Source organism: Lolium rigidum, chromosome 3 (genome assembly GCF_022539505.1).
Source record: "Lolium rigidum isolate FL_2022 chromosome 3, APGP_CSIRO_Lrig_0.1, whole genome shotgun sequence".
NCBI lineage: Eukaryota > Viridiplantae > Streptophyta > Magnoliopsida > Poales > Poaceae > Lolium > Lolium rigidum.
Genome location: NC_061510.1, coordinates 245,990,699 through 246,010,591, shown reverse-complemented (window position 1 = coordinate 246,010,591; position 19,893 = coordinate 245,990,699). Strand labels below are relative to the sequence as shown.

Genomic DNA, 19,893 nt, shown 5'->3' with positions numbered 1-19,893 from the left:
GATAATTAATGAACATTATAGAATTTTCATTCATCATGTCGCACATTTTAAGATTGTGAAACGCACAAAGCACATCACTCCCCCAAAATGGGATAGTCCATTAATTTCTCACATGAGCCAACAACTAAGACATCAAAAATATGTAATAGGCTCAACAAACAACAATTGTACATGATGTGCCACCCAACATATATAAGCATGGAAGCAAGATAATCAAGTAGGAAGCACAACATACACAACCACATGCAAGGTACAAAACCAACACATGTGAAAGGGGAGCGAGTAACTTTCAATGTAAAGGAGTTGAGGACTCGTTACCGCCAAGAGGAGCATGGGTAAAGGATGAAAGGAGTAGTACTTGACTTGAGGAGGTGAGAATGATGAAGATCCCCCAAGTCTTCATGAACTAGTCAGGCCTCCATGCCCTCCACATGTACCTATTGATCAAATTTTGGCTTGATGGTCCCCAACCAAGTTGGGTCCTAAGAAGTTAGTCACAATAGGCTTGGCAACCCAAATGGTTCTTTTTGAGAAACCACATTGAGTGCCCATATATTTGGCAAACACATTTCCAACCTTATCCTTGCAAAGAGTATAAGCACCACCGATCAAGATAGGGTTGGATGAGTTACCACTAGTGCAAAAGGAGAAGATGTGGCCCTTCTCACGGCATATGTAGCATGTTCTTCTCTTCTCCTTCTTCTCACTTGATTTCTCCACAACGGGAGCCTTAGCTTGATCCTTCTTGGGTAGCGGCCTTTCTTCAAGTCGAGGTAGACCTTGAGCTTGGCCTTGAGGTAGGCCATGAGCTCCATCTTGAGGCCGCTTCCCTTGTTTCTTCTCGCCAAGTGGATTCTTCTTCAAGGGGCACGCTCTAACATGATGCCCTTCAATCTTGCACTTGAAGCACACAATCTTGGCGGGGTCCTTCACATGCCCATGGCCTTTCTTCCGCTTGTGCGTGGTGGACATGTTCTTGTCGTTGGAGTTGAATCCAAGTCCACTCTTGTCATTGGGGGATTGCTTCCCTTCATGACCCTTTACCAAGTCCTTCTCCAAAGAAGTGACTTGGGCCTCGAGCTCTTCGATTTCCCCTACATGGTTAGTAACAACACAAGTACTAGAGGAAGTGGAAGCTTTATTGTTAGAGCAACAAGGCAAGGTATGTAATTCATCACAAGATATAGCAATAGCATGGGTGAGTGAATTACTAGCACAAGCACATGTATTTTTAGAGCAACAAGGCATAGAAGGTAGTTCACCACAAGATAAATCAATAGCATGAGTGGGTGAACTAAAAGCACTGGCACATGGCAAAATACCATTTTAAGAGGTAGTGCTAGTACTCACATGAGGCTCATAAGATTTTACCTTTGACATGATAGCCTCATGAACTAACTTTAGCAAATCATGAGAGACTAGAAGATCATCATGGGAGCTAGAAAGTTTTCCATAATTTTCTTCCAATTTCTCATAATTGCTTGTTAGCAAAGCAAGTTGAGCCCTTAGCTCAACATTCTCCTTCAAGATGGATGCTTCACAAGAGGTAGAGTTAGTAGCACAAGCATTATCAATTATAGCACAAGAAGAAGGCAACTTAGCAAGGTTTATTAGGCTGAGAGCCTTAAATTGCTCATGTGACTCGGTGAGTTTGATGAGCTCACTCTCCATGGTCCTAGAACCATTTTTGAGAAGCTCAAAATCCTCAAGGAGTTTAGCATGATCAATTACTAGCTCATCATTTTTAATTTGAAAAACATGTGCCATCTCTAAAGCTCTATCACGAGATTCCTTTACTTTAGATAGCTCTAGAGTAAAGGTATCTTCAAGAGATTCATTGGTGGTTTGTTGTTCTTCAAGAGCTTCACTGAGAGTTGCAATCTCGTTTGCATACTCGCGCTCATGCCCTTCCATTTTCTCAATAAGTTTTGTGCCCTCAATGGCAAAAGCCAAGATTTTCATGAAGCTAGAGCAAGCAAATTTCTTATCATGAAGAGCATGGAATACTAACTCACCCATCATGTTTAAGGAAGCAACATTAAGTTCTTCCATATCATCATCCTCATCATCACTAGATATATAGGGTTCCAAGGAAGGAGATACCTTAGAAGCCTTAGCCATAAGGCAAGTGTGGGAGATGATGAAGAGGACGAAGTAATTGAAGCTCCATCCAAGATCTTGTCTTGGCCCATAGTATCCTTGGTTCCCTCTACATTGTTAGTCACACAAATACTAGAGGAAAGGAAAGTATGTTCATTATGGCAACAAGACAAGGCGAGCACATCATCATGGAATGAAGATATGCAAGGACTACCAACACTAGCATGTAAAGCATTTATAGTGCTACAAGTGTTCAAGTCCAAAGATGAAACATTGCAATGGGATAGGGATGTAGAATCATCAAGAGAAAGCTCACTATCAACAATACAATGTTGATCACCACTCACCATACCATTACCTTGTGTCTTACCACACATTGGTGAAGTGGAAGGAGTGCGATCATCCTCAATGGTCTTGGACCCACCATATGTATCTCGAAGCTTTGTCCAAAAATCATGAGCACTTCGGAAAGGCGCGATGGAGGAAATCACTACATGACTCACAACATGGCAAATCACTTTAGTAGCTTGAGCATCTAGATAAGAGTTTTTCTTCTCCTCAAAAGTTGGATTCTGTGGATCCTTAGGAGGAGAAAAACCCATATCAATAATTTGCTCCACATGTGGGTGCATGCCCCTAAAATAATCAAGCATGTAGAATTTCCAAGCATCATAATTAGTGTCATCAAATGTAAAGGTGGAAATGTGCACAAAACCTCTAGCTGACGTCATACTCTCTAGGCGGTGAAGCCCAACAAGATAAGAGAGCCCTAGCTCTGATACCAATTGAATGTACTAGGACGTCGCCTAGAGGGGGGGTGAATAGGCAGTGTATACAAACTTCTAATTGAGAGCTAAACTAGGCGGAATAAAACTACTAAGTGTTTACTAGTTTAGCTCAAAGCATATCAACAAGGGGTTTGCCTAAGAGCACCAACAACCTATGCTAGCATGATGAGCAACAAGGTGATAACAAGATAGGTATAGCATCAAGCATGATAGATATCACAGTGTAAAGCGCATAGGTAAAGGAGCTTGGGTTGAGAAGTAACCGGTGCACGAGGATACGACGATATATCCCGAAGTTCACACCCAAGGGTGGTACGTCTCCGTTGGAGCGGTGTAGAGGCACGAGGCACTCCAATGAGCCACTAGGGCCACCGTATTCTCCTCGAGCCTTTCCTCCAAGGAGGAAAGCCTCAATCCACTAAGGGACCCTTGAGGGTGGTCACCGAACCCGTACAAGCTTGGGCAAAACCCCAAGTATCAAGCTTGAGGCAACTCCACAACACAGAGGCTCTCAAGTACAAGGCCACAAGAGGCTACAACACTCCACACCGGCAACAAAGCCACCAAGACACCAACGCGCCACAACCGGCTCCAAAACCACAAAGGCTAACACACTCCACAAAGGCAACAATGCCACAAAGGCTACCACGCCAAAAAGACGACAAGGCCACAAAAGGCTACAAGGCCACAAAGGCTACAAGAACACCACTAAGGCAACAAGGCCACTAAGGCAACAACACCACTAAGGTCAACATGCCCTCTACGAGATCGAAGCCCCGGAGAGAACCCAAACCGATGCACCTAATGCAATGGCTAAGAACACCACTAAGATGCTCAAGTTCTTCTCTCCCAAATTCCAACAAAGCTACAAAAGCTATTGGGGGAATAAGGAAGGAAGAACAAATATTAGGAGAAACACCAAATAACTCCAAGACCTAGATCTAGCAAGATCCCCTCACTTGGAGAGGGATTCAATTGGTGAAGCTCTAGATCTAGATCTCCTCTCTCCTTTCCCCCAAAAATATGCAAGAAATAGTGGGGGGATCAAGAGAAGGAAGAAACAACTCAAGGTCAACAATGGAGGGGAAGAAGTGTTTGGGTCGGAGGTGGAAGAGAGGTATAAATAGGGGGCCCAAAATATAGCTGTTGGAGGCAGAAAAACGGTCAGATTCGCGCCCGAGCGGTACTACCGTTTGTCAAAGCGGTACTACCGCTCGCGCGCAAAACTGTGCAGAAAACAGTCAAAAATCGGCCCAAAGCGGTACCACAAGCGGTACTACCGCTCGAGCGGTATGGGTCAGTACCAGGTCAATACTGGACCAGATCCATTGTCTCACAGAGACCAAACCGGTACCTGACCGGTACTACCGCCCTTCCCTTTTTTTCTTTAAACTGCGATACGAAAACGGCAATATCTCGAGCTAGGAAACTCCGATTGAGGTGAAAGCAATTTTTCCGTAAAGAGGACGACGAGAGCTACCACTACACAAGGTGAAAACATGCAAAAGAGTGAGTGATGATTTTCTCATGGTCATAGAGGTGTAACCTCTCAATATGGTATATCGGGAAAATCATCACCCTTGCACATGCAACATGCGATGCATCCGGAATCCGTTTCCGATGAGCTAGAGCTTGTCATGAGAATGAACACAAGCTCTAAATTATCTCATGGATAAGAACCAAGAAGCACTAAGAAACACGATGCAATGCATGCAAGGTTTGAGCTCTCTCCGATGATGCGACCTACTATCCTATCTAGCACAAACCTTAACCTTGCACGTTTCTCTCGAGTCGGCAAACTCCGTCTTCATCCTCTTCAACCTTGTACATGCCACCATCTTCTCCATCTTCACGCCGTCTTCATCTCTCTCCATCTTCAACACCGTCTTCGTCTCTCTTCGACACCGTCTTCATCATTGTACTCCATCTTCTCCATCTTGCAACCCTGAGAACAACACATGGCTATGGACACGACCTAAGATAGAATCTCAATGCAACCGTTAGTCCATAGGGATTGTCATCAATTACCAAAACCACACATGGGGGCTCCATGTTCTTTCACTCGGCCATCCCACAAAAAAAACCTATGAATTTTCTCTAGAAGCTTGAGAATGCAGTTAGGCGGCTGTAGCACTGGAATTTGATGTAGGGGTATCGCTGGCAACACATATTTCACAAGGACAAGCCTCCTAGAATGGTCCATAAGCCTAAACTTCCAGGTTGGCCGCGGTTTTGTTCACCAATGGCTACATCTTCCCCTCTGGTAGGGCGACGGAGCGTGAGCGGTATGCCCAGGTAGGTCAGCGGTAGCTCCAGGCTAGCTGGCTGACAAGTGATGTCGTGATCACCGTCGTGTCCTCTCGCTCGCAATTGAGAAAAGTCGTGGAGCTCTTGCCACCCCGAGGCTCTTCCGAACAAGTGTAGGATCGACCTGACGGCTGCAGTGTCGGCCCTGGTGGGGTGACAAAACATGACCACGTCGTCGGCATATAGGGATACCACCGGGATGGCCTCCGTTGGGTGCAACACGATACCGACATTGACGGCGTGCATGATAAGCCTCCCGAGGGTGTTGAACACCAACACAAACAGGTGCGGCGACAGGGGATCCCCTTGTCATAGTCCTCGATGATGCCAAATTGGTGGCCTAGGGGCATCTGTTCAGCAGAACGCGAGTACTCGCAGAGGTCAGAAAGATCGCTAGCTAGTCCAAGAACTTGGCGCCAAACCCATACCGCCGGAGAACTTCAAACAGAAAAGCCCAGGAGATGGTGTCGAAAGCCTTGGCGAGGTCGAGTTTTAGCAGCACTCTCGACGCACGCAGTTGGTGCAGCTGGTGCATGGCCGATGACAAAGTTGTCATGGAGGTTGCGTCCTCCAATGAACGCATTTTGGTTCTTACTGACGAGGCAATCAAGCTTGGGAGTCAAGCGCTGCGACAACACCTTCGCCGCGACCTTAACAGTGAGGTGAACCAGACTAATGGGACGGTAATCTCCAAGAGTCTTGGTGTCCGGGCGCTTTGGCAGCAAGGTGAGAAGGGCTGGTTGAGCTTGTGGAATCCTCTACCCCGGAGATCATTGAGCTCTTGGAAGACCGCAGGCACGTCCTGCTTCGCCAAGGGCCAGCAGGCCTGAAGGAATTCAGCGGTGAATCCGTCAGTTCCTAGTTTGGTGCCTTGCATGCAGGCAGGCGTTTGACAACAGCCTAGATTTCGGCATTAGTGAACGGGCTCGTCGAGCTCAGCTAGGTCAGTAGATGGATCGATCAGCTGCTCCAGGTTTAAGGTGCAATCACGGTCGGCTGTCGAGCCAAGAAGGGCGTCGAAGTGGGCGAAAGCCTCCTCTGCCACCGGCCTCCATGGACTGGTTGAGAACTTGGTCACCCACCATAAAGTTGTGGATGCGGTTCTTCTGTCGACGGCTGGAGCACTGATGATGGAAGAACGCCGTATTGGCGTCGCCATCCTTTAGGTTAGCGATCCTAGCCCTCTATCGCGCGATTGTGCGCTCAAGGGACGCGTAGCCAAGGTGGGACAACTTTTTTTAGACTGAAGGCTCGAGCAGAGCCCGACTTTAAATTAATGAAGCCACACCATACAACCGAAGGTTCAAGATACAACTCACACCGGTAATGCGAAAGATAACATGGTTCACGGTTCCAGCACATCCATATGCCCCAACATATGGAGAACACACATACACAGACATGAACATAATCTAGATACACGATAAGATAATGACAACTAAGAATGCTATGTCTGCATCCTGGAGGAAGTGTGGAGCTCGCGCAGTCTGTCAATGGTCAGCTCCACCGCCTCACGGTCCTGTCTCCTAGCCACTTGCTTCCACACCTGTAGATAAAGAGACATTTTGCTGACTAGGGAAACGCCCCTCGATGGAAAATGTGTTTCTAATGTTCCACATGGTCCAGCACAACGCCGCACAGCTAATCCAGTAGACCCGTTTAGTTTGGCCTCTGCACGGTTGGAGCAGCCGATAGACGTCCCCCAAACACGTGGGGTTCCAAGTACAATGCAGTAATTCCCTCACCGCACTCCACAAGAATTTGGCTAGGACGCAAGTGAAGAAGATGTGGTTCGTGTCCTCCATCTCTCCACAAAGGGCACATCTCCCCGAAGATGGCCCCCTCCTCCTACGAATATTGTCGTTGGAGGGAAGGCGTTTACGCACAAGCTGCCAGAGGAAGATCCTGATCTTGAGAGGGACAGCGATCCTCCAAAGCACTCCGTAGTGTTTCCGTGGCGTGCCTTGGCATAACCTGAGGTATAGGGAGCGCACGGAGAACTCTCCAGATGGTTCGAGAGACCACCGGATCGCATCCTGCCCGGCCCTCAGACCCACCGTCTGGAGCTCCCTCCGGATTTCCATGAGCTCCCTGTGCTCAAGCCTGCCAAGTTCCCTGCGCAGGGGTATGTCCCAAAACCCGGTGGCCGCGGCTTGCGCCACCGAGGCCTCTGGGTCTGCCGTAATGGCGAAAAGGGCTGGGAATCTATCCCGAAATGGTCTCGGTCCTAACCACCAATCGTGCCAGAACCGGGTCGACGTCCCACTCACCACCTGATGCTTTGTCCCCAAACGAGCACTCGCTTGATCTTCTGTAGCGTGTTCCAGAATTGTGATCCTCTTGGGTGTGAGTCTACCCAGATATCTCTACCGTTCAGGTATTTGCCGCGAATGATATCCACCCACAAGCCCTGGGCGCCACTCAAGATTTTCCAAACCCATTTTGCCATGAGGCAAATGTTCATGAGTTTGGTATCCATAATGCCCAGTCCCCCCATGGACTTGGGCATACACACCGCGTCCCACCTGACCCAATGATATTTCTTCTTTGGGCCATTAGCTTCCCAAAAGAATTTCGCGCGATGTTTGCGAAGGACTTCATGGATGCCGTCCCCAAGCATGCACACCCCCATGGCGTGTAAGGGCAAGCTAGACAGGCAGGCGTTCACCAGAATTAGACGTGCCGCCGAGGACATGAATTTGCCCGTCCACGGGTCTGCCCGTTTAGCAACCTTTGCTGTTAGCGGACCCCATTCCGCGGCCGTAATGGCATGGTCGGAGATAGGAAGGCCAAGGTATGTGAAGGGGAAGGACCCTTGTTTGCAGTTAAGCATGTTGGCAATCCTCTGCTTCTCCAGGTCCGAGGTCCCCATGACCATGACCTCACTCTTATGGAAGTTAATGCGGAGCCCCGACATGTTCTCAAAACAGAGAAGGAGGAACTTCAGGTTTGCGATAGCCAGGTCCTCCGGCTGAATCATGATGATCGTGTCATCCGCATACTGTAAATGTGATACCCCTCCCGGTATAATGTGCGGGATAACACCCTCAATGTGTCCCGCCGCAAGAGCTCTGTCCAAAATCGCGGCGAGGGCCTCAGCCACGAAATCGAAGAGGAGTGGGGATAGCGGGTCCCCTTGGCGCACGCCCCGCCCATTCCTGAAGTAGTTGCCTACCTCACCGTTGATGGTGATCGCTGTTTGGCCCCCCGAGACCAAACTGAGCACCCGGTGGACCCATCCTGGGTTAAACCCCTTCCGGAGGAGCACCTCCCGGAGAAATGACCAATTGACTCTATCGTAGGCTTTCTCGAAGTCAAGTTTCAAGAAGACTCCCCTAAGTCTCTTGGATTTCGTCTCATGGATGATCTCCTGAAGGGAAATGATCCCCTCATGGATGTGTCTCCCCTTTATGAAGGCTGTCTGAGTTCTACCAATGGCTCTGTTAGCTATAGGGGAAAGCCTAATCGCGAACGCCTTAGCTACAAATTTAAAGATAACGTTGATCAGCGCAATTGGGCGGAACTGGCGAATATCCTCCGCCCCCTGAACCTTGGGGATGAGCGTAAGCACCCCAAAGTTAAGTCTCGCAATATCCACGCGCCCCAGAGCAAAGCCGTTAAGGATGGCCAAGATGTAGGGCTTGACCAATGCCCAAAATCTCTTGAAGAAAATGACAGGGAACCCGTCCGGGCCGGGGGCCGTGTCAACCTTCATGCTCTTAAGCACCCCGTCCACCTCCTCCCCTGAGAAGGATAGCATAAGGTCCTCGTTCTCAGCGTCCGAAACCCGTCGGTCCGCCACCCAGGTGTCCTGTGCTAGGGAGAACAGCCTGTTCTCGCCTTCCGCCCCCATAAGGTTGCGGTAGAAGCCATAGATGTGCTCCTGCAGGTCCCTGCTCTCAGTGATGATCCCCTGATCAGTCACCAGACGGGCGATGGTGCATTTGCGTCTGCGCCCATTGGCAATCGCGTGGAAGTACGCCGTATTTGCATCCCCATGGAGGAGCCAGGACTGGCGTCCTCGCTGCCTCCAATATTCCTGCTCCATCTTGAGCAAGTGGGTGAGTTGGCCTTCCAAGTGATACCTCAGCGCCCAGCCCTCGTCGTCCAGACCCGTGGTATCTGCACGAGTATCAAGGGCCTGAATCCTCCCGAGGATGTCCTCCTTCAGGTCCCGGTCAGCTTTCCCAATGTTGGCTCCCCAGCCCTTGAGGAATTGCCTCAGACCTCCGGAAACGTGTTGCCAGGAATCAATGGGGTCGAAGAAGGGGCCCCCTAGTCCCTCCAAGCTATGCCACTTGGCCGTGACCAAATCCCCAAAGTCCGCGCGTTGCAGCCAGCCCTTCTCAAAGTAGAAGCGCGGAGCGCGGCGTCTAGCGTCCTCCCCAGAGTCCAGATCAGAGGAGCATGGTCCGATCCGATGATCGTCAGGCCTGTGAGGGTGCATAGGGGAAATAGCATCTCCCAATCCGTGGAAACCAACACCCTATCAAGGACACTCCTCACCGGGTTCAGCTGTTTGTTAGTCCAGGTATATCTGGCTCCACCCCTGCGGATCTCGCGAAGTGCAAGGTCCGCGATGCATTCGTTGAACTTGTGCACCCGCGGCCAATGGATGTTGTCATTGGATTTGTCTTCTGATCCCCTGATCAGGTTAAAATCGCCGCCAACCGCCAGCGGAAAGGGGCAGGCGTTGACGGCGGCCGACAATTCCCCCAAGAATTCGTCGGAGAGGCGGTGGTCCGCCGGGCCATACACCACGAAAACCGTCCACGTAGTATTAGTGGCTAATTGGAGGATATCCACCCTGAGGAAGAATCTTCCCTCTGTCCAGGCGATTGCCTCGAACGTGTCCTCGTTTACCCCCACGAGGATCCCTCCCGAGTGTCCCAACGCCGGGAGAGAGTGCCAAGCAAATTTCCCTTGTGGGTCAATCGATCTTAGGTCCGCCTGCGAAAAATCGCGTTTGATCGTCTCCTGCAGACCCACAATGTCAAGGTGCTCTCGGGCTAAGAGATCCCGGATCTGTGGCTGGCGCCCCAGGTGGGACAACTTCAGCGCTTTGTGCAGCCAGGCCTCATACGGTGTCAGCGTGCGCTCCTCACGGGCTTTGTTGAACCGGAGGATGAGCTCCCTGCAGATAGCTAACTTATGGCGTACGTTCCCCACCGTATTGTCGAAGGTGGCGGATCTTATTCTGCCATGTCTCCATCGCTTCAATAAGTACAATTATATATGTATCAGATGCAATCACCTTGCTAAAATTAGTATTGTACGGACTATGCATATATATATATATAGTCGAGAAAATAGTTGCTAACCTTTTAGGATCAAAAAGAGGAGAAATCTTATCAAATAAAACCAAGTGGCATCCCTCTCACAAGCATTCCATCAAACACCTCTTGTGCACATGTAGAAAAAATGAGCTAGCATACACCTCCACCTTCACCACCAAGGAAAATATGAGGTGTGGGGGGGGGGGGGTGGCTGCTTCTATATATATAGGCATGGCCCTATTGTCGCGGGCCGTATTACGACCCGCGACAAAAGGGGTGCCGTCAGGAGGCGCCAGCCCTCAGACCCCTTTTGTCGCGGGTCGTAATACGGCCCGCGACAAAAGGCCGCGAAAAAGGCCCTGACGGCTCCACATGGTTTCGGGGCGACGTGGCCAGGCCATTTGTCGCGGGTGCAGGCGCGCCCGCGACAAAAGGCTCCCACGGAAGCCCTGATTTCCACTAGTGTTTGTTCCTAGTGAGGGTTGTTGACCCGAATTCAAAAGAAGAAGAGTATGATCGCAACCAGATCTAGTTAGGGCCCTAATGGACACACTAGAGAATTCTTTTGTTCCCATTCGATAATGGCAATAATTCTATCTAATTTTTCGTATGTTGGGGCTTCTCTGCGATTTTTCCAAGTATATTGTCTATCTAAAAGTACTAGTTTTGTCAAGTCAATACTCTCAATAATGGAATAAAAAAAAAGTATGCTGGGGTTTCTCTGCGATTTGCGAACGCAGCGATTGTTTCAGTACACGGAAAGTCACGTGCATCCGTTAGGTTCTCCCATTTTTCTACTTTGATTGATATTTGTTCCCTGAGTTTCATTCAGTTTTGCACATGCAGGAGAGGTCCCGTCCATGCGAAAAAGTCATTTGTCGAGGATCTGCCTTCTTTAAAAAAAAAACACTACAGCATCATCCGGCAGCTCTCCGGCGCGTAAAATTAATGAGCTAAACTATGGTTTTTCGTTAATTAGAACAAGAAAAATAGTGCACAGGGCTAAGCAATAACCTTTCAACCCCCTCTTTGTACATACTGCTGCAATAGAAACTGCCGATGGATTTTCGCTACTGAGCCATGGTGCTGCGTGCAATCACGCTGACACTTCAGCTCTCATAGCAAACAGGAGGAATAAATGTTGACAAATGTGAGATTTTTCCAAAATAGTATACTTAATCTGGACAAGCATAAAACCAGATAAAGTTACAGTCTAGAAAGTAATCTGAACAAACTACGCTGAAACTAGATGGCTCACAAATGTGATTAGCAGGATCACATGAGCCCTGATAGGCAGATACCAGAAAGCATTTATTTTATTTACTTATTGAAGGAACCCCGAAAGAGCACTTCATATACTCCAATTCATGCACCACGCCTCAATATACCTCATGAAATAGTCCTATTTCCACCTCGTGTAAAACTATCATATAATAACAACTGCTTCACATCTCAGCTACCAGCCCGCCGTACTGATCCAGAGCCAGGTCAAAGGATGTGAGCGAGTACGGAACCAGCAAGGCCTGCATCTTTTCTGCAGCACCGGGTAGACCGCTGCGAACCGGCACAACCTGCACCATTTGAAACATTCTTGTTACACAACAAATATAGTGTATAATGTATGAAACCAAAAGTACATAAGCAAAGGAAAGGCATCAGCTTACCTTATTTGGGTCACTGAACGAGTTTTCATCAAGCAAATCACTGGATGTGAGAACAGTCACAGTTGATCTTGCCGTATCGACACCAGCTTGAAGTCCAGTTGCAGATATTGTTAGGTTTACAGCATGCGAACCAAAGTTTACAATCTGCAGAAGATCAGTACCAAGTTCTTAGATCTAAACATGTTACTCCAGCAGTAGAAACCATGTTGACTGGGTTGTTATGCACGTATGTAAATGTTCAAGTAATTGCGTATTGTCGCGTATGGATTGGGCCATTTCAAATATCAAGGCAAGTTTACCCTTTACCTAATGAACTGAAGCATTCACATGCAGGCTAGGAGAAAATCGGAACCACTGAGTTTACCTTTATCCTCAGGAACATATCCTCATTGTCTTTCCAGGTGATTGCAGATGCTGCCAATGAACTAGAGTAGCTGGAAGCGATTCTCACAGGATGGATCACAGAACCACTTGATTCACGGAAAAATGTCTGCATCCAGTAACTAGGAGTTCCATACTGTTGCCAGGAGTTGAAGACTATTGCATCTGGGTTCCAGCTGATCACTACATATAGACATAATCACTGAAACTGTCATCAACAAGAATGCTAGTATGAAATAGAGAACAAAGATGTCGGTACTAACGAGCGGTCATTGTCATTTACGAAGAGTGGAGCATAGCTCGCCATGTGGACGATATCACTGCAAAGGAGAATGGCAGACTCATCTCATTAACTAACAGCAAATAATTGTTGTTACTTAGTTCCACATTTAGAAGATTTGTCATTGACAACTGTCAAAGATAATGTCGATTTACATCGGGAGAACTCAAGCTTGATAGAAGGATAACCCTATGCATTTGCGGTGTTTCCCCAATCCTCAAAAACAGAAGGAAGGTGTGAGAGAGATTACCTATTCTTCTCTAACCCAATAAGGAACGCAGCCTCTGCCAATGAAGCAAGAAGGCTTCCATTGCCAGCATCCGTTGCATCGTTAACAGCATACTCACTAACAAATACCTGAAATAAGATCTCAGCATACTTAGCTATAATATCTTTAGTCGACATAGTATGCAAGATTTTCAAGAACATGCTAACACTCTCATAATTGTTACTGTTGGATCAGTTAAGAATTTCCTCTCAAGAACTGTAAACTAAAAAGCATGGAAATTTCATAAATCAGGAAAACTAGGTATAGTTACGCACTAGAAAGTCAGAAACATAGGTCTATGAGCCATCTATATACCGAAATAAACGACTCCATAGGCCGGTAGAAACTAATGCATACCTTTGGACCCTTGCGTGATGTCCTGGTAAACTTATCTTTCATGAGAAAAATAAAAGTGGCATTGCTATAGACCTACATAGAAAAGGAAGTATTCTAAGATACACATTGATAAAATAAAAACTGAAAATTCTGGTGAAAGTTAAACAGGGGCAGAAAACAAACCAATTTGCATGCAATAAACTTACATGAAAATCATATAAATCAGCAGGGTGGTGAAGTGGCTTAGATGAGCCATCACAGTTTGAAATAATTTGAATATCTGGATAGGCCACTCGAATTGCATTATAAAACATGAGATAATTTCCTGTAAACAAAGAACTTAAGAACATCATGTGCAAAGTGGAAAATTCTAAACTAGCTCTTCAGTCTTAAGTACTCCAGCAAAGCAAGTGAACTATACAACAGTTCTGTAAGCTATGATGAAATTTTGTAAATCCAATGCTAGTGGTCAAGTGGAGCCTTAACTACTAAAGTGGATGGCTCGATTTTTCTGCCATTTTTTAATCATATTGCTATGAGCAAAATGGGGAATAAAAAGAAAAATGTGGTTTCAAATATGCTCAAAATAAAACGATCACGATGATACATATATTTGTAATTTAATGAAACCACTAAGGTATTCAATAACAAATACAACTTTATAGTTTACTTATTTTTATTGACAAAAAAGATTACCCTGGTAAAGTTGTTTTTCACAATCTTCATTCCCAATTGCAACATACTTCAACGGGAATCGTTCAGAGTGCCCCATTGCAGCTCTAATGGAACCCCAGGTTGATTCTGAACTTCCTCTAGCGAATTCAATACTGTTCAATACATCCTATAGCAAGGCAAGAAAAAAGCAAACTTAAAATCATGAGAAATGCATATAACTAATTTTTATATAGATATGATAGCTCTACTATGAGGTAAATAACAGAAGGACTACTAATATTTAAGGAAATTGATAGTAACTTAGGTGACACACTAGGCCCCTACTTAATTCCCATGTGGATGTCCTTTTTTTGCTTTGAAGAACCATTTTTCAAGCTTGGCTTGTTATGACAACTATCTTTTCCATTTGAGACATGTTCAATCAAGCAGACGCAGTGGTTTTCATTCGAATCCCATACCCATAAACTAGTCTGTAAATGTTTTATTTTGACAAGGCCACCTAACTTACCTGATTTTAATATGCCCGTAAACATGTTCAAGGAAAGAGGCCTTATGTTTTTTGTACATGCATCCAAATAACATTGAACTTACTGCACTAAGGACGACCCATACAGTGAAAGATCTAAGGCATTGAATACATACCTCTACAAAAGGTGCAAGTGTAGTGGTATCAACTTCATCATTGTGGCTGATCCCTAAATTTCGAGAGAAAAATTTCAAGCAATTAATGGGTACACAAGTGCTGATTAAATACATGCTAAAATATAACTAATGGAAAAAATAGCAAGAATACTATTACCAGCATTGAAAACCCAGATTGGCTCAGCACCAAGGTCTTCGGCAAGCTTTCATAACATTCCGAATTAAATGTATGAGATATATGGCCACACCTAGAGAACTCAGTACGAGATTAATCAATACATACCTGGAGAAACTCGTAATACCCAAGCCCATCATCTGTCCAGTACTTCCAAACGTCTCCATAGTGCCCAGGCCTCTCTTCCCATGGACCAATAGTTTCCCTCCATCTGAAAGCATTTCTTAACCACTCGCCTTCAACAAAGCAACCACCTATAAAAAAATAGTGTGACATATCAGCATATGTATGATTGGAGAATTTAAAAAAAATAGAGTTGGAGAATTGTTGAAAAGTTGGTTTCCTAAACTCATTTCTGTCTAGAAAGTACCCATTATGGTATCTGTACAAAAAATATAGAGAAATATGGTACCATATACCATCATAGTAAGATAGTCATTTTCTTGTTGTAAAATTCGAAAAAATTTAACCACTCTTCAAATGTATGTGTTAAGCATAACATGTCAAGTATCGTCCCTGCTAATCTGGACTAGGAAGATTAATAAGTTGTACAATGAAAAAAATGGGCAACCATGTAAGTATGTGTTAAGCATAACATGTCAACTCCACAATTCTGTAAAAGAGAAGGTTGCACAGGACACTAATATAAAAAGAACTGTGTGCTCAATTATAGCTTGTTCTTGTAAAGTAGTGTTAGATTCTTATGTTTTCCATATCTTGGAATATGCTCCAAGATTTAAAAAAAAATTGTCTGCTGGGCACACACCATCTGCATTTTTTGTTTTTAGGGTCAGCCAACTTGATACATACAAGAACATTAGGGTCTGTCGATCAAATGTATTTTCACTGTTATGTAATAAGGTACCTGGCACAATATAGACCTACTCTATCTATCTTGCACATCAAACCTTATTAGTTTTCACTTGATTTTGCAACCATCAAAATGCATTTTACTGGACAAAAGGAGACTGAAGTACAAAGACGACAACATTGTATTTATACAGTTATGTACTTCAGACCTTCAGTCATTAGTAGTTCCTTTGACAGACGTGATAAAGTTTATGATTGTCACTGTAGGCATGTTCAGGTTTGAGTTCAGTTGCTTAATTAGTTCCCACCAAAATCCTAATGGCTGCTGAATATGATATAAAAACTACAATGGTAGCAAGAAATCATTGGATATAAACTACTATCATAAATACACTAGAAGTGTAGAACATATACGAGCAGCCTTTATTAGTTGATCTTGATTGCAATAACATATGAAATACCAGGAAATCGTAGGAACTGTGGTCTTAAATCCATAAGTATGTGTATGAGTTCCTTGCGAAAGCCATGGCCCTGTATGTGTAGAACAAAATGACGATTAACGCCTCTAGTTGACTCATAGAAAGCATGATCTGGCATTAGAAAAAGAAGATTACACTTCTATTATTACTTAAAATTCCATAAATCAATATTAGTTTTTCGTTTGATCCTATTAATCAGCAATGAGAGCTCTTGGACAAACATTTTGGTCATCATCGATTTTCAATAACGGTCAAACAATTTGATGATTGATTCTCCTTGAACATATTGTTGCTAGGTAACAAAACAAGCCTGTCTTTCTATATGGTTTTACGATTTGAGGTAAAATACATTTTGGTAGAATCTTTACGAGCTGTTTTCAGATCACATCATGCCTTTGTGATTGTCAGTAGCCACTACCAAGACAAAGGATAAAAAAGCAATTCACCTTATATGTATCTGAAGGCATAAGTGACACTTGATCTATCCATATGACCCCCCTCTTGGAAGTTGTTAACTCAAATCTTGAAGTTCTGCATGTTCCTCGAGAAAATAATTGGAGTTCTATCTTTCGCCAATCTGACACATTATTATCTCTGCAACCATGCAGTATGCATTCTTTCGCAGTTAGCGGAGAAAATTAACAAGTTGAAAATTCATCTTATCTCATTAGGGAAGATATATACACTATATCAGCTGATGCGATATTTTGTAATCCATCGAAACATGTGAGTGAAGCAGTCAACTCCACAGGTTCCATTGATCTGATATACATGACTAGATTATAGGTCTTCCCTTCTTCTATATTCTGGAAGTTGAAATTGCCAAGTTAAACACAAAACCAGAGGGAAATAGTTGAAATGCTTCTCAGAGAAACCTACCAACTAAATTGTTGAAACTACCAACTAAATTTAGTTGTAAACTACCAACTAAATTGTTGTTTTATGAATTATATTTTCATGCTCATGTTCCAGTCCACATATACATTGAAAAATAAATCGTACCATGCCCCAGAATCCTGGGTTATAAATTCCAACGCTGCCAGCTGGACACTCGTCGCAATGAACCTCCATCCTTAGAGCAATGATATTTTTACTGAAACAAGATGCTCTTTCAGTCTGCACGTATATGGAAGATTCATCCCCAATGATGGACCAAGGATCTATGTTTGAAGGAGTGTTAATCCCTCCTGCTTCAAATCCTAAAGCATAAATTCCGCAACTCAGTACGTGGCTATAAATGAAATTTTACTAACAGGTTATAAAAAGGAAGAGGCTAATTTTTTTCTTCCACCACTGTTATGTGTTGCAATAATGATTTCTTTGTTCTTCAGTTATTACAGAACTACCTAAGGGAACAGGCAACAAACAGCGTGAAAGAACGGGAGTAAATATAACAGTAACAGAAATATGTTGTGTGATTGTACTCTGCACAATATATTGTAAGCTTCAGTTCCACAAAAAGGGCACTGTGCTCTCTTATTTTCATATACAAGCTATTCAACCTATATGAATCCTTGTTACAATGCGAGGCGTATCACTGACATGTTAAGTCAGTGCATGGCATCTGGAACTATCTATCTTTTTTCCTTGGAACCAAGCAATCCAAGTTTTGGACAAGTGCATCCAGCCCTTTGTGAAACATTTTTCAGAGAGCAAGAGGCATACACAAGAGCAGAGATCGAGTGGCACTGGCATTACCTCTGTTACTGACAAGCTCCGCCCAAATTCCTCCAGCTCCAGCGTGGTTGATTTCCTAGGATAAATAATCAGTGGCTAGTTATAATCAATGGTGTGGGTAATACACAACACTCACGGTGGATAGAAATTAAAGCAACTGTGAGAGGGTGGACCAAGAAGAAGAAAACCATCACCTCAAAGAACAACCCAAAGAGGGTCTGAGGGATCTTTCTGGCGGCTACCCATGACGTGTTAACCTCTAGCACTGCCGTCTTAGCCAGATCCAAGTCTGCCGCCAGGCAGTCGCAGGTCAACGTGAGTAGTAGCAAGGTGCAGAGGACGGTGCGGCATGTTGCCGCGTTATCTGTACCCATCGTCCCCTTACTCCAGCCTGCAGATAAACAGCACCAATGTTCAGTTCCCAGATCGATCGACCAACTAATTAAAATGGCCGCTGATAGTAGAATCATTTCCACAATAAAACCAAAAATTTGGGGATAGCGAATGCGGATGAAGGAGACAAAACATCCAGTGGCAAACAAAACAAGTACATTCGGAAAGAATTTACCGGGCAGAAAACCTAGAACACAACGGAAACTAAGTGAACCTCCTCTCCTAGACATTCCATCGAACACATCAACCTCTCAGCCATGACGACCAAACAGAGGATGGAGAAAAAGATACAGAGAAGAGGGGAGAGGAATGGATTGCCTTACTCAACAAGATTGGACCCTGGAACTGCTCACCACCTCCGGCTGACACTCGAGGACGCGATGCGCTTGTGAACTGAGCTGCCAGGGACAGGGTGGTGTGTGCGTGGGGAGCTCGATCGGGGTAGGGGAGGAAGTGCCGCTGCTTGCTGTGTACTGTGCTTGTGTATAAGTAGCAATGAGCCTGCGAGCGAAGAAGAGAACCCTGAGAGGTGTGGGTGGGTTTGCTGGGGCCGAACGCCGCGTGGAGCCTGAAGCGGCTCGCGGCCCCACGCTGGGGGGTAACCCGAATTATTCGGGTCAGGTTTTTCGTGCTATTGGAAATTCGGGTTTGAAGAAAAGACTCCTAAATTTCTTGCAAGAAAATTGGTACCCGATGATTCGGGTACCCAAAATTTTGTGTTCGGGTTCGGGTTTGGATTTCCCCGATTAGCCCCCTGAATAGAGAAGTAGGGTGGGATGCAGAGGATGATAACTGTGGGAGCAATCGACAGAGGGGGCGGGCGATGGGCGGCGCGGCGCTGCACTCCATCATGCCGCGACCGTCGCGGCGCTGCACCACAGCACACAGTTGATGGAGGCGACCGACATGGAGCTGCTGCTTGCCGCTCTCGGGTGGGGGCGGTGGGAGGCTACCAGCGCGGAGCTGCTGCTTGCCGCTCAGGCAGGCGGGACCGGCGCAAAGCTGCAGCTTTCCGCTCTCAGGCGGTCGAAGAGGCATCGCTCAAGGAATTGGTGGACCGGTGGTGGGTGCGGCAAGAGCTCTTTATTGGTCTAGCACATTTCGCTAGACGCTAGAATAGAAGAGTCCGAATGTGCGATGCATCTTGGGGCCTTGGGCTTGGGCTGTGCCTGCATGGGATTAAACTAGCTAGGTGCATGGGCTGGCTAAAATATTGCATGCATTAATGCATAGTACTTCGAGTTTCCGACTGTACACCAAAATTTTCTGTATTAACTTTGGGTTTCTGAAATTAGCACCCGTTTTAGCACCCGATTTCTCAGGTATTTCAGGTCCGAGTAACTCTGGTTCGGGGGTCGGGTTTCGGGTTTTACGCCCACCGTGATGTGATGGGGCAATATGCCACCGCTTGTGTTGGATGATACGTTTCCCGGTTAGACGAATTTAAAGTGAATCGGTACTAGGTTTGAAATTGTGAAACTGGAGTTATAACTTTACTTCTAAGGTTGTGTGGATTTTTTGAGATTCAATTCAGACCAAATTAACGTGCTATGTATTGGTTGGAAACCATCCCCACCCACCCAACTATTGGATGTTAACCTTTCCAAAATCTCCAATGAACACAACAAGGATGACTATTGAC

At 45.5% G+C, this 19,893-nt stretch overlaps 1 protein-coding gene across 2 annotated transcripts; it reads right to left on the bottom strand.

Annotated features, from left to right (window-relative positions):
- Nucleotides 1-11,610: 11,610 nt before the first annotated feature.
- On the bottom strand, nucleotides 11,611-18,759 carry LOC124699250 (alpha-L-arabinofuranosidase 1-like). 2 transcript variants are annotated; one of them, XM_047231577.1, is made up of 18 exons: nucleotides 18,575-18,759; nucleotides 18,053-18,249; nucleotides 17,880-17,934; nucleotides 17,184-17,380; nucleotides 16,866-16,987; nucleotides 16,628-16,775; nucleotides 16,164-16,233; nucleotides 15,001-15,146; nucleotides 14,875-14,920; nucleotides 14,718-14,770; nucleotides 14,097-14,241; nucleotides 13,607-13,725; nucleotides 13,422-13,493; nucleotides 13,047-13,153; nucleotides 12,780-12,836; nucleotides 12,500-12,692; nucleotides 12,136-12,279; nucleotides 11,611-12,042 (listed from the first exon to the last, which is right to left on the bottom strand). In XM_047231577.1, the coding sequence occupies exons 2-18, from the start codon at nucleotides 18,230-18,232 to the stop codon at nucleotides 11,917-11,919; spliced, it is 1,980 nt and encodes a 659-aa protein (XP_047087533.1). In that variant the 5' UTR covers nucleotides 18,233-18,249; nucleotides 18,575-18,759; the 3' UTR covers nucleotides 11,611-11,916. The 2 variants fall into 2 exon arrangements, with proteins under 2 accessions (XP_047087533.1, XP_047087534.1); XM_047231578.1 differs by having other exon boundaries at nucleotides 18,608-18,759.
- Between the last annotated feature and the right edge of the window lie 1,134 nt (nucleotides 18,760-19,893).

What these genes read in the sequence shown, in the direction of transcription:
- LOC124699250 (XM_047231577.1), bottom strand. Translation starts at nt 18,232, where the DNA reads ATGGGTACAGATAACGCGGCAACATGCCGCACCGTCCTCTGCACCTTG. An exon ending in TGCCTTCAGATACATATAAG is followed by an intron (nt 16,234 to 16,627) that starts GTGAATTGCTTT and finishes CTACACATACAG; the next exon opens with GGCCATGGCTTTCGCAAGGA. An exon ending in ATTGGGTTAGAGAAGAATAG is followed by an intron (nt 12,837 to 13,046) that starts GTAATCTCTCTC and finishes TCTCCTTTGCAG; the next exon opens with TGATATCGTCCACATGGCGA.